Source organism: Monodon monoceros, unplaced genomic scaffold, assembly GCF_005190385.1.
Source record: "Monodon monoceros isolate NGI ecotype Baffin Bay Population unplaced genomic scaffold, NGI_Narwhal_1 Super_Scaffold_4, whole genome shotgun sequence".
Classification (NCBI taxonomy): Eukaryota; Metazoa; Chordata; class Mammalia; order Artiodactyla; family Monodontidae; genus Monodon; species Monodon monoceros.
In genome coordinates this window covers 51,351,969-51,366,995 of record NW_021703781.1, presented here as the reverse complement: position 1 = coordinate 51,366,995, position 15,027 = coordinate 51,351,969, and the positions used below count along the sequence as shown (strand labels likewise).

At 46.1% G+C, this 15,027-nt stretch overlaps 1 protein-coding gene across 1 annotated transcript in view; it reads left to right on the top strand.

Moving 5' to 3' along the window:
- The window catches only part of TLL2 (tolloid like 2), a 129,052-nt gene that overhangs the window by 47,991 nt on the left and 66,034 nt on the right, over positions 1 to 15,027 (top strand). The window contains exon 3 of the mRNA XM_029245818.1: positions 14,249 to 14,326. Within this exon, the coding sequence (XP_029101651.1) occupies positions 14,249 to 14,326 (78 nt within the window). The remainder of the gene's footprint in view (positions 1 to 14,248; positions 14,327 to 15,027) is intronic.

Here is a 15,027-nt window from a genome sequence, read left to right as displayed (position 1 = left end):
GTGCAGATATTTTCACTTGTATGGGTGTTTTATTTTCATTTTAGGGGATTAGTCTTTCTGATATACAAAAGTTTTAAAGTTTAGAAGTTAAATATATCAAGTCAGATGATCTTTTTCTTATACTTCTAAACGTATAAAATTATTCCTACTATAGCTCTGGGAAATAACATATTTTTCCAAAGTTTTTCTATGGTTTGTTTGTTTATACTTAATTCTTTCAATCCATTTGGGTTTTATTTGGAGGCACCCCTCCCCCCAAGTTCTGAATAATAATCTCAACGCCATCTAATTCGTCATTTTTCCCTGTGTCTCCTTTACCACATAGTGTGTGTTTTTATATGTAGTGTTAGCATTTATGTCCCATTCATCTGTGTGTCTTTTCATGTTAATTTCTTTATATGTTTTAATGTTTGGTGGCCATCCTTCCTCAAGGTCCTTGCTTTTCATTTTTAGAATTTTTAAAAAATTTTATTGGAGTATAGTTGGCTTACAATGTTGTGTTAGTTTCAGGTGTACAGCAAAGTGCTTCAGTTATAGATATACATATACCCACTCTTTTTTAGATTCTTTTCCCATATAGGCCATTACAGAGTACTGAGTAGAGTTCCCTGTGCTGTACAGTAGGTCCCCATTGGTCATCTACCTTATATATAGTAATGTGCATGTGTTCATCCCAAGCTCCTGATTTATCTCCCCCCAACCCTACAATGTTTCCCCTTTGGTAGCCATAAGTTTGCTTTCGATATCTATAAGTCTGCTTCTGTTCTGTTAAGTTCATTTGTATCTTTCTTTTTAAATTAGATTCCACATATGAGTGATATCATATGGTATTTGTCTTTCTCTGTCTGACTTACCTCACTTAGTATGATAATCTCTAAGTCCATCCATGTTGCTGCAAATGGCATTATTTCATTCTTTTTGATGGCCGAATGACATTCAATTGTATATATGCACCACATCTTCTTTATCCGTTCCTTTGTCGATGGACATTTAGGTTGCTTCCACGTCTTGGCTATTGTAAATAGTGCTGCAGTGAAGATTGGGGTGCGTGTATCCTTTCGGATTATGATTTTCTCCAGATATATGTCCAGGAGTGGGATTGATGGATCATATGGTAGCTGTATTTTAAGTTTTTAAAGGAACCTCCATACTGTTCTCCATAGTGGCTGTACCAATTTATATTCCCACCAACAGTGCAGGAGAGTTCCCTTTTCTCCACACCCTCTCCAGCATTTATTGTTTGTAGACTTTTTATGATGGCCATTCTGACCGGTGCAAGGTGATGCCTCATTGTAGTTTTGATTTGTATTTCTCTGATAATTAGTGATCTTGAGCATCATGTGCTTTTTGGCCATCTGTATGTCTTCTTTGGAGAGCTACCTATTTAGATCTTCTGCCCATTTTCTGATTGGGTTTTTGTTTTTTTGACTAGAGCTACATGGGCTGTTTCTATATTTTGGAGATTAATCCCTTGTCGGGATTACCATCTAATTCATATTCTTTCCCCATGTCTCCTTTATCACATAGTGTGTGTTTTTACATGTAGTGTTAGCGTTTGTATCCCATTCATCTGTGTGTCTTTTCATGTTAATTTCTTTATATGTTTTAATATTTGGTGGCCATCCTTCCTCATGGTCCTTGCTTTTCATTTTTAGAAATTTCTTGAATAGTCTCACTTGTTTATTCTTCTACATGAATTTGAGGATCACTTCTCCACAAAAATCTAGGAAGATCCCAACAAAATCCTCTTGAATTTGGATCATGATTGCATTAAACTTATAACTTCATTTGGAGAAATGGACACATTTGTAGCATTTACCCAATTCATCCAGGAACATGGAATGTTTTTTCTTCACTTACTACTACTTTTATAAACTGCAGTACAAATGTATAATTCTCCTCTTGCAGTTATCCACACTTCCTGTTAAAGTTATCCCAAGTCTCTTATGTTGACTATTCTGAACGGGCCCTCTGAAAATTTCTCTTCTTTTGGCATATTTCAGTGTGAAGGATGGGCAAGGGGATGCCTTTATCACATCTAAGAGCTGAGAAGGGAGTTCCCTCCATCTCTCTTCTCATATCCAGCTGGGTACCGAGTTATGTTCATCCCATCACCTAAATAGCCCTCCCAAGCAAACTCTCGCCATCCCTACAGTCCTGTCACTCTCCAGGATGCCATCACTTCTTGACTGGAGACAGGCATTAATGTCCACTGTAGCCTCACATCCTGCAGCCTCCCTTTCCCCAGTCCCCCCTCCCACCGGCAGCCACCTCCTGTGTGTTGGATACTGTCCCAGGCCAGGGGGTACATCAGGGGAGAAGATGGAGCTAGCTTTTTAGAGGGTGTCAGGGAGGCAGGCAATAAACATGTAAGCAAATAAATGAGATCGTTGCTGGTAATGCTCAGTGATCCCCGAAGGAAATAAATGGGGACTGAGAAGATTCTTCTAGAATCTTCCTCTTATGCATTCAGCTTGGTGGTCCAAATTTTGGCCTTCAGCGTCTCAGGGGAGAATTTAATCGGTGTCCCACCGTGCTCCTGGGTCCCTGTGCTCCCTTCCTGCCTCACCATCAGCCGTGAGCACTGTGTCTGAATTTCTCCCCCACTGCCTCTCTACTGCCCCACCGCTTCTTCACCCAGCCACTCCCTGCTTTAGAAGCACCCCCCTGCCCCAGAAGCTTCTGGAAATCCGTGTGAAAGAGGCCCCAACTAATCCCTCCAGGGCCTCTGAAGACCAGCAATTCCCCTCTACAGCTTTGCGAACCAAAAAGGACCAAACCCCGTGGGAAGTTCAGGTGACAGTTGTTGTCTGAGGGAAAGAGCAGCTACTCCTTTCTCATCTGTCTCCTCCTCCCTCTCTCCCCTTCCTTCTTCTACATGACACTGGGATGTGCTCTTAGACCCTACTAAAATTTTCGGCAAGGGGTAGGGCAGAGAAAAGCTGTCATTCTGTCAGGACACTCCATTCTGTCCTGAATGGGGGAGGCTGGGTTTTGCAGGCTGGGGTCTGAAGACAGATACCAGGTTGGTATAGCTGTGCTCCTGGCCAGAGCTTAAACTTTAGTATGGTCATCAAGATATCAGAGGCTGGGCTTCCCTGGTGGCGCAGTGGTTGAGAGTCCGCCTGCCGATGCAGAGAACACGGGTTCGTGCCCCGGTCCGGGAAGACCCCACATGCTGCAGAGTGGCTGGGCCCGTGGGCCATGGCTGCTGAGCCTGCGCGTCTGGAGCCTGTGCTCGTAACGGGAGAGGCCACAGCAGTGAGAGGCCCGCGTACCGCAAAAAAAAAAAAAAAAAGAGAGAATAATTATCATCAGTAAGGCTATGGGGTCCCTACAAGGTGCCAGACATTGTATTATGTGTTGCTCACACCTAAAAAGTTAGATCCCATTGTGTCCTTTTTTATGGATGAGGAAACTGAGGCTCTAAGAATTTAAGTATCATGCCAAAGATCACTCAGGTCAAAAAAGCTGTGCTACGAAGCTGGGCTAGTCTTTTCTCTTCTATGGTCTATCCTGCCTGACTCCCTCCCGTCTCTACTTATTGAAACCCTTCTTGTCCTTCAATGCCACCTCCAGGAAGCCCTTCTAAACTTCCAGGTTGAGAGTGGGATTTCCTTCACCAGGTTGCTCTCACTGTTCTCTCTGCCTCATGGCTCCTGTGGATGGGGCGGTGTCTGATTCATAGCACATTGTGGAACTGGCTTGATTCAAGGCAGGTGGTGAGCCCTGGCTAGAGGTGGATACCTTAGATGGCTCTGAGGGAATTCAGTGGTCCTGAGCTCAGCCGAAAGTGAAGGGGCCCTCTTTTGTGCCTGGAGGGGACCACTTCCTATTCCTGAGGAACAACCTGCTCAGTCTTCAAGGACATCTGGTACGATCCCTGATTTGGGGCTGGAGAGCTCTGACTGTCAGTGTGTCTGGGGCAGCCGCCAGGGAGTGGTGAGTGGTTTGCAGGACAACTTCCCTGGGAGCTCAGGTTCCCATTCATCATCCATCTTCTCCTCCTCTTCCTCAGGGGTCTTGCTCCAGTCTCCTGTGCACTGCCCACCTCGGAATACAAACACGGGTCACTGAGCCTTCAGAACCATGCCTGAGATGTAGAGAGATCTCCCTGGGAACATGACCCTTTATCATCTAGCTCAGGGGTCCCCAACCCCTGGGGCCATGGACTGCTACCGGTCCACAGCCTGTTTGGAACCGGGCCGCACAGCCGGAGGTGAGCGGTGGGCCAGCGAGCAAAGCTTCATCTGCCGCCCCCCATCACTCGCGTTGCTGCCTGAGCCATCTGCGCCCCCCATTCCGTGGAAAAATTGTCTTTCATGAAACCGGTCCCTGGTGCCAAAAAGATTGGGGACCTCTGACCCAACTTACTCTAGAGAATGAGGAGCTGGGATTTTCCCAGGTTTATATATTGGGACATTTACTGTCTATTATTAAGGTTGGAATCCCTAGCCCTGTATTATAAAGACCATCAGTAGAATCAGATGGGCCTGGGATTATATCTGGGTTTTGCTTCTTACTAGCTGTGTGACTGTGGGTGAGTTATTTAAAGTTTTCTAAGCCTCAGTTCTTTCTTTTGTAAATAAAGCCAGGAATAGTCCCTACCTCACAGGACTGTGCTGAGAATTAAATGAGAAAATACACTTAAGGCAGCAAGCACAGTCCTTGGCACACAAGACCCAGTAAACATTATTGGGTCTCTCAGCAAAGCTCTAGCCTGTAATTTGGGACCCACTACTCAGTGAATGACTCTTAACTATCTTGGCCAAGCCACTCCACTCTCCCAGGGATAACAGGATGACTACACACAACCTAGTCACCTGAGTCTTTTCTTAACATATATCTTTGGTTAATTTTTTAGTTATTTGATGTCTCAAATTGTTACGGAGCAAGTTTTAAAAAAACAACATGCTCGGGTACAGTGGATGTCTTATTGTCACTGCCTGCCAATGAGTATTAATGGATCCTCAGCCTAAACTTGGTTTCGTTAAGTGCACTTTAAGGAGAACTTAACTTTTTACTTCACTTGTGGTGTTTCTGGTATAAAATGTCTTGTCTCTGTGGCTTATTGTTTCAACCCATTCTGCTCTTTCAGCCTTCAGAACAGTTTTAGAGCCAATAGTAATAATAGCTAACTCAATGAGTGCTGACTATGAGCCAGGCATTTTTCTATGTCTTGAATGTATCATCTCTCTTAATCTTCATAACAGCCCTAAGAGGTGAATACTCTCATCCTTATTTTATGGATGAAGACACTGAAACATAGAGAGGTTAAGTGACTTAAGATCACACAGCTAGTAAGTGACATAGTAAAGGTTTAACCTTGGACAGCCTGACTCCAGAGCTGGCACTCTAGGTCCACCTGACTTGCTAAGTCTCTAGAGATCAAGCAGGGGGTAGGCTGTTCCATTCGTGGTCCCTGACAAACCTCACCTGGCATAGTCATTCCTCGTGACTCTGGGCTTGGTTGTGTGACTTGCTTTGGCCAGTAAGACATTAGAAAGCATGATGGAAGCAGAAGCTGACGAACACTTGCACAGTGGGGCTCATCCTTTTGGAATGCTGCCCTCCACATGAGCCATCTCAGCCATCCCTCGGCCATTTCAAGTCAACCCAGCTCAGGTCCCAGAGCAGAGAAAAGTCAGCCCCATTTGTTCCTTGCCGCAACTCCTGGCCTTCAGAATCAGAAGCAAGCATAAAATGGTGGTTATTTTAAGCCACTCTGTTTAGAGGGATAGTTTGTTATACAGCAATAAATGATGGAAATGGCCAAGAAGCCAAGGCCAGGCTGGGTGTGAAAGATGTGGACCAAGTGTGCAAGAAGACCTAGAGTCCAGGGCCCAGGAGAGCACTGAAGGTTTGAAGCCAGGTGAGCAGCAAGTCCTTCAAGAGCATCCCTGAGCAGAAGGTCTGGTGTAGCTCAACCAACAGTCAGGGACTAGGAAAGATGCAGACACAGGCATTCAGGATGGGTGGAGGGTCCAACACCAAGCAAGATGGACATCTGGCTGGAGGCTCTGGAAAGAGAGAGCTCAAATTTGCATGATTAAGAAGCCTCCCATGAGCTTCTGCCTGGGGTCGGAGCAAATTCCAAGGCCTCATCAGCCAGTGCTAGGACACAGGTGGGAGCCAGTTAACTGACTGGGGAAGAGCGCACTGGATCTCCCAAGAGCCCATCCAACACTGTCTTAAAGAAGTTTCCAACAAGCCCTTTCCCGTTCTCACCAATGAGCTTAGCTTTCCTTTCTTCCATCTTGCCAAGGTGTGGACTCATTATTTTTTCTTTCCATGGTGAGAGCAGAAAAGGAGAAAAAAAGATTGGACCACAACCTTTCCATCTGCATAAACACGAGTATGTTTCTTTCCCATCGGAAAAGGGTTTCCCAGCAACAGTGTGTGTGTGTATGTGTATGTGTGTACAGACATACACTACAAAGTGCAGAGCACATGTTCTTAGGCAAAGTGTATGATGTAATATAGTTCTTCTTTATTTTTAATTCCTGATTATAAAAGTAATATGTTGAATAAAATTTAGAAATTACAAAAAGTATATAAAAAAGTAACATTCACCCAAAAATCACCCATCAGGGATCATCACAATGGACATTGTGCGTATTTCCTTCCAGTATTTTTTCCATAATTTTTCGTATATGCTTTTTAAAAAGTAAAAGATGGAATCATACTGGGTACTACTTCCTAACCTCTTTTTTGACGTATAATATGAACATTTTTCCCGTTTCGCAAACTTTCTTCTAAAACAGTTTAAAATGTTACATTAAGTTCCTTTATATCATAATTCCTTTATTGGGGATGTGTGGTTGTTACAGTCTGTCTTTAAAATGTTGAGAATGAACATCCTTTGTTTTCACTGTCAATCGATTCCTTAGTACTGATATTTAGAAGTCATATTATTGGGTCGAAGTCATATTATTGGGTCAAAATCATATTATTGCTTGTTTTAGAAGACCTTGATACATCTTGCTAAATTATCTCATAACATGTTACCAATGTATATTCCTCCTTCAACAGCAGTGTATAAGAATTTCTGTTTTGTTATACACTTGCCAATATTGAATCGTTTCATTAACAAAAGCTGGCAGGGATCTTTTAACGCATTTTCTCCTTCCCTTCTGTAGCGTTTGAAATCTGGCACAGATGTAGACTTTACCCGGCACTGGACTGCTTAGGATCACACGCTGGTTACCGCAGTGGTTGCCTAGTTCGTTCCTAAATCAACCTGTTAAAGGGGCTTTGCCTCGTTTTTTTTTTTCCTAATGAATAATGAAAAGCTCTGCTGTGTGTGTCTCGCCAGTAGTTTTCTGACAGAGGTGTGCAGATGTGTCGTCCATCGGCCTTGCTTGGGTTGCTTGTTCAGACCACACCTGTGCAGGTGTGAGGTAGAGGGCAGGGGTTAGGAGCATGGATTCTGGAGTCAGAAGGGGCTGCCTTGAAAGGCAAATTCAGTCTCTTACCAGCTGGGTGACCTTGGGCAACTTATTCATGAACCTCAGTCTTCTCTTCTGTAGAAGAGGAATGATGTTACTTATTCACAGGGTTGCTGTGCGTATTACATATGACCAAAGGGCATGGCAAGTTGACTGTAAGGGTAAGACTCAAAGGCCCTGCACAAGCTGGCCCTGCCTCCCTCAGGTATTAGCCTTAGTTCTAGCTCCATTGGACTCTTATTTTCCTCCCTCTGGACTTTTTTTTACTTGCTGGTGTTTTGTTTTGTTTTGTTTTCTGCTAGAACACTCTCCCCAGATGGGTGTCCCCCTCTCATCATTTAGATCTCAGCTCAAATGTCACCAACTCAGACTTTCCCTGGGCTCCCATCCCCCATTGCTCTTTCATAAAACTCTGTTTCAGTTTCTTGAAAGTGCTTAATCCCTCCATAGAATGATCTCTTTTTGTTTGTTTGTTTGTTTTGTCCTGTTTTGTTTTTGGCCGCACGGTGCGGCTTATGGGATCTTATTTCCCCAACCAGGGATCGAACCCGGGCCCATGGCAGTGAAAGCGTGGAGTCCTAACCACTGGACCACCAGGGAAGTCCCAGGATCTCATTGTTTATTGTTGATTTTCTTCCCTCCACTAGCACCATGAAGGCACCATGAAGATAGACCCTGCCTGTCTCTGCCTTCAGGAACCCAGCACAGTGCTGCCCAAAGCAGACACTCAATCAGTATTTATTGAATGAATGGACTGGCAATAAAGTGATTTTTAAGCTCTTGTGCTAGAGATTATTTTTTAATTTTTCTTAGAGTAAAGCAAAGCAGTTTTGTGCTAGATTTACCTCTGATGGGACGGAGCTGTAAATACAGGTATTAAAAAGTCAGTAAATGTGAGAGCTGAGGGTGTCCTGGCAGGGTTACTTGTGTTATCTTAAAGGCTTTGACACTAGACTGACCTCTCCACCCAATGGCTGTGTGTCCACAGTGATATCTTAAGTGCTCTAAGCCTCAGTTACACTGCGTGTAAAATGGCACTGATACCCACCTCGGAGGATTAGTTTGAGGATTAAATACAGGATAACATATGTGAGTACCTGCAAATAATCAGCATTTAAAAATGGCAGTTATTTTTGCGTTTAAGAAAACCGAGAGCCAGGCTTCCCTGGTGGCGCAGTGGTTAAGAATCCGCCTGCCAATGCAGGGGACACGGGTTCAAGCCCTGGTCCAGGAAGATTCCACATGCCATGGAGCAACTAAGCCCGTGCGCCACAACTACTGAGCCTGCGCTCTAGAGCCCGCGAGCCACAACTACTGAGCCTGTGTGCCACAACTACTGAAGCCCACGCGCCTAGAGCCTGTGCTCCGCAACAAGAGAAGCCACCGCAATGAGAGAGCGCCCGTGCACGGCAACAAAGACCCAATGCAGCTACAAATAAATACATAAATAAATAAATTAAAAAAAAAAAGAAAACTGAGGGCCAAGTAACGTTAGGCTCTAAGAATGAGACAAAAGGAATAATTACTATAAGGTTTTGTTTATCAATTATCATATTCATGAATATTAATTCATAGTCACTATGAATTATCATATATTCAAATGAACAATATTGATCCAAGGCTGTCTTTTCGGGCTTTGGAAAAGCCCATCCCTTTCTACCTAGATGTCTTTGGATGTATATAGTTAATATTTCATTAATTATGTAGAGGGGCGTTGTGTGTACATCAATGTCTCATATGATGCATATAATTAAGCCACTTTTTGTTGGGAGCGGAAGAAAATTGGGCTTTCCCAAAGAAAAGCAGCTTGCTCCCAAAGTTGCTAACAGATTGCTTCTTAATTGAACTTGGGAGGTGAATTATATGGTGAATTAGAAAAAAGAACAACTCTGAATTTAGTGAATTGTTCCATAAAGGAAACTGTGGGATTGAATTGCAAATGCCGGATAGAAACATTTCAGCCTGGCCCCATGCATCACGGGCTGCTGACCTCTGCATGAACAGGCCTGGAGCTCTCTTTTCAAGGCCTGGATGGCATTCTTTCCCAGAGACCAGCTGTAAGCCTGGGTTTCTTATGCAAAGGAGACGTTTGAATAAGCCCCTGTGACTAATGAAATCTACGGGGTCTTTGCATAGCCTCTCACTGAAGAGGTAATTAACCAAAGATCAAATATGGGCATATATATGTATTTTTTCAAATATTTTTTGTCTTGCAGTTACACCCAAGGAAAAAGATGTCCCTACACCCTGAATACTCCCTGCCCCCATTGCCCCCAATCTTTGTCTGCATCAGACTATATTTCTCTCTTCCTTGTTCTGTGTGCTTATGGCTGCAGTTATAGCCACAGTCACACCTGTCTTATTTGCTTGCTTTTACTGAAATGGAGCAACACATTCCATTGATTTAGATGTGAGAAATGACTTTTCTTAGTACTTGATGTCTGTCTTCAGCTCCACATCTTCCATTCCTGGTGAGCTGGGGAGGAAGGAGGTTAGTTTTAAGAAAACATCATGAGTTGAGGCTACCTCTTACAGGGTTCTCTGAGAATCTCAAGTTCGGCTGCACCTTAGAATCACCTGGGGAGCTTTTTAAAATCCCAAGGCCCAGGCCAATCAAATAAGAACCTCCGGGGGTGGGATGCAGGCCTCAGTACTTTTCTAAAAAGCTTCTCAAGATGATCCCGAAGTGCAGCGAAGGTTGAAAGCCATTGTTCCAAGAATATCTACTTCCCTCCCTCCATAAGCTGAAAAAGACAAACTTTTCCGTCAGTGATGATGAGTTAGAAATGAGTGGGTTTTCTCTGTAAGCACTGTCTACCTGACTCATCCATCTACCTATCCATCCATTCATCCATCAATCACATATTTTATTGTCTGCTATGTGCCAGGCACATGTGCTGAGTGTTTACTGTTGGACAAGACAAGGATGCTAAAAACTAACCTAGGGGATCAGCTGAGTAGACAGGAGATCCCAATTACTTGCGGCAAGGGATGTGAAAAGGCCCAGGGTGCTGGTAACACAGAGGAGGGGGCTTCTAACCCAAGAGGAGCAATGGGGCTTCCCAGAGGAAGTGGTGTTCAAGCTGAGCCTTGCAGGTCCAGTAGGATTTGGCCAGATGAAGAGGTGGGTGTGGCAGAGGAAGGCACATCAACAAGAGGAGAATGGAAATCCAAGAGGACCGTGAGGAGCTTAGGTGGCTGAGCACAGAGTGGGAGTGGGGGAGTAGCAGGAAGCCCTGAGGTACTGGCTGGAGGAGGCCAGCAGGGCCATATCACAGGGGTGGGCCTCATGGGTCATGTTAGGGCTTAGAATTCATCCCGAGGGCAGTGGGAAACCTTGGGAGTGTTTTCATCAGGGGATTGGCCAAATCACATTCACTCCAGGTAGATCCCAGGCTCGGCTGTACTAGAAGCATGCGATTTGCTGCCCTTTGGAGAAATGACGAGAGCTGCCAGTCTCTTGCTGGTAAGGGTGACAGAGAGGGGATGTGTGTTCTTAATTGCCGTGACCCCAGTCTCATCAGTGACTTTCCCTTGGGGATAAGCAGCCCCCCCGCCCCCCCAGACATCCCACTTGTTCTCCTGTTATTTCTGGGTCTGAGGCTGAGGGAAGGAGCACAGATCTGGGGAGGTCCGCCAGGACCCACCTTCAGTTTCTCCATTACTAACCATCTCTGTACCTTCAGGACAGGCAAGTCACTTAACCTCTTGGAAGCTTGTTTCCACATCTGTGAGATGAGGATGTTTGTGGCTCTTTTGTCACTGAGTCTTCATGAGGCTAGAATTACAGAACTCTGCATTTAGCACTGTTCCTAGCACATGGTCAGCACCGTAATTGGCACATAGTAAACACTGATTCTTTCCCCACCTCCATCTGCTAGGGGGCCCCTGGTCTCCCCCCAGCTCCAGAGCTTTGCTCCCATTGTAACCCCAAGGGCCAGGGGGCCAAGGGAATCAGAAGTCCTCATCCCCCCCACCTCCTCTGCCTGCTGCAAAGCTGAATATCAATCTCTCCCAGCCATCGCTCCCTCAACCACAGCCTCCAGCTAACCTTGAACCAGGCTGTGCTCAGGTATCCTTACAGGTCTTTTTTTTTTTTTTTTGTAGGAGCCAAGCAGGTCTAAACTTTCCAACCCTCCATGATGGGCTGGTGCTTTGCAGAACCTCCTTTCAAATCCCAGCTCCTGTGTTCCCCTCCTGTTCGCTACTAATAACCCTGATCATATTCAGAGCCAGTGGAGTCACAAAACCCTTTCATGTCCTCTGGCTCCCATCTAGATCTCTCAGAATAAAAGCCAAAATCCTGAAAATGGCCTGCAAGTTCCCCCAGGAGCTGACCCCCCCAGACCCTCCACTGCTCACTGACCTCATCACCTATTATTCTTTCCCTGGCTCATTCCATTCCAGTCATACCCACCTCCCTACTGTCAAGCACATTCCCACCCCGGGGCCTTTGCACCTGCTGTCCCCTCAGTTGGAATGCTCTTCCCCAGGTATCTGCAGACCCTCTCCCTCACTTTCTTCAGGCTTCTGCTTTTCTGCCTTGTATGAAATGGCAATCCTTCACCCCTAGCATTCACTGTTCCCCTCACCCTTATTTATTTTCTTCATAGCGCTTGTCAACAACCGACTTATATATTTAGTCACCTGTTTGTTTATCATTTTCTCCTCTACCCTCCACCAGAATATAATTTCCATGAGGTCAGGGTGGAGTTTGTTCAGTGTCATATCCTGAGCAGCAGAAACAGCATCTGGCATGCAGCAGGTGTCGGATGAACATTTGTTGAATGAGCAAATGCCTAAACAAACCATTACCTCATTCGGAACTTGGAACAGCCCATTTGACAGATGAAAAGTACTAACACCCAAGGTCTCATCCTCAGTTACACAGGGAGTGAAGACTAAGCTAGTCCAGGAGCCTTGGCCTCAGGCTCTCCTTCAGTCTGCACAGGGCACATTCCTCTGCTGGCCAGTGATTTTCATACCATCAGGATTTCCCCTGACCTTTAGCCCGAGAGGAAATGATATCGCAACTGGAAGAATACCCAGAGGGCTGGGAGCTGGCAGCGAACACCCCGGCAGCTGCAGGGAGTGTGTTAGTGGATTCTGACTTGGCCAGAAAGGCAGCGGACGAGCAGGATGAAGGCATGTAAAAATATCTGCGCGCGCCTGGTCCACCGCCAGTGTCAGTCACCAGAGGGAGAGAGGTGGTCTGCATGGCAGGAGTTGGGATGCAGGACCACAGGGCTGTCTTCCGTGGTTGTCAGGGGCCAGGGCATTGGGTTCCATGTTTGGGACCCTTCCTTGAGCAGCTCTGGAAGCCTGTGACCTATGGAGCACAGGAAATATCATCGGGCTTCTGACCAGGAGACTGTCCTGAGCCCTCAGCTTCCCTTACGGGCTGGCAATCCTGGGCTGATCATTTTGTATCTCAGTTTTCTCCTCTGTAAAATGGGGTTACACTTCTGCTACAGAGTGTTTTCATCAAGGTCCAAGGGGAGATGGGGAAACTGCTTTTGTAAGCTGCAGATTTCTAAACAAATGCAAGAAATATTTTGCACAAGTAGATTGTCCTGTAGGTGCTTTGGTGTGGTTTCAAGTGTATGATAGTCTCTCCTGGACACAGGCTTTGTCCTCAAATCTGCTCCCTGGTGTCCCGACCCACCCAGCTGCTCAACTGCCAAATGTAGGCATCATTCGGGACTCCTCTCAGTCCCTCATATCTAAGCCATCAGCCTCTCCTGTTGCTGTGCCTCCAACTATATTCTTAATATCCCTGAGGAACCAGCCTCCCTCTCTCCACCACGGTCAGCCCCTCCACATGGCAAGCTCATTCCCGGTCCAGATTCTTTCCTGATCCTCCTTCAGCTGGGACCCGCTGGCCCGGATCTCTGTGTGGCTGGCTCCTTCTTGTCTTCCAAGTCTCAACCCAAATGTCACCTCCCTAAAGGGCCTTCTCTGACCGCTTTCTAAGCAGCTACTCCAGGCCGCGTTACCACATACTGCATTTGATCTTCAGAGCATTTTCTGAACCTGCAATCATCTTATTCCTTTATTTTCTTACCTACCATTTACTGTCCAACCGCCCATCTGGAACTTAGGCACTGTCTGTCCTGTTCACTGCTGAATCCCTGCTGCCCGGGACTGTACCTGGTTCACAGTAGGCCTAATAATAGATGGTGATAGACCATCTTCCTGGTGGGGACAGATGTGAACCTGGTTTCTAGATGATGATACTAGCAAACGAGTACGTGCATCACTGCCCTTGACTGAGGCAGTGTCGGCAGAGTCTGATTTATAAAGTAAGCAGAGCAATTTCTAAAAGGAGACTCACACCCCAAAGAGGAAACCAGGATGCCAGTATAAGCCAAGGCAGCAGCAACTGTCACATCACATATTTAGGAGTGGCACTGGTGACATCTCCCTGCATCCCGTGCGGGGGACTCCAGAACCAGAGAGTGTCCGGTTTGCGTTGGGCTTTCTCAGGGAGTTGGGGGTTAGGAAGCTGACTTTGGGATTCGCCTGTTAACTTTATATGTTTCACTCCAAGTGCCCTTGAACTGATTGAGGAGAGGCTACATTTATAATTTCTGAACTATGTTCATGGTTATAAGAAAGCAAGTTCGTTTTCACCAGAGCATCGAGTAGGGGCCCAGTCATCCTTTGTTAAACAGATCTTTACTGACCCACTGGTGATTCTGAGCATCCCCCAGGTGACCAGGTTTGTTCCCTCATCTCATGGTGCTGGTGCAAAGAAGGCTGGTGCGTCCTCACGTTTCTTTTCTTCTTTGTTCCTTTAGGTGGGCTTGGAGAGCAGCCATCTGAGAGCTGGTCGAATGCTACAGCCACGAATACCAGCAGTGAGGAAGCTAGAGAGGGTAATGTGAGGCCCCACCAGGCCTTGGGGTACTCTTTGCTTTTCAGTTGTTGTAAATTTCACATAACCTAGAATTTACCATTTTAACCATTTTAATGTGTGCCATTTCGGGGCATTAAGCACATATACAATGCTGTACCACCATCACCACTGTCTAGTTCCAGTCGCACCCATTTCCCTCCCCCATCCCTGATCCTGGCTTTGGGAACCTTTTATTGTACCTTTTACTTTCAATCTGAGTCAACTAGAAGCAGTGAAGTCTGTGAATGAGGGGGCAGTGAGGCCTTTTGTTGAGTGGGGTGGGCCGTCTGCCAGAGAAAGGTATAAGGGTGGTATTTGGTTGCTTGGGGACTGGATGGCCTCCAGTTAGACTCTGGGCGTGACTTTTCTCTCTAGCCCTTGGCTGGCGAGCTGAAGGCCCTGAGGATGGAGAGGAGGGATGACGAGGCTTTGGGAACTAGGGGTCTGACAGAATGAGTGGGCCTGGGAAGCAAGAAAGGGAACTAAAGCTGGGGTGGGGACTGGGAGGCAGGTGTAGACTAGAGACCCCGTGGACAGTTGCGGGGGGGCTGTCTGTGGCAGGGGCCTGCCTGGAGGTACCACCTCTGCCTGTCTGCACACCAGCGCCCAGACGCGCGTGCGCTCTCAGAGATTCTAGCCTGGAGATTATGGGAGGCGCCTCACTGGAAGCATCTCGGTTTT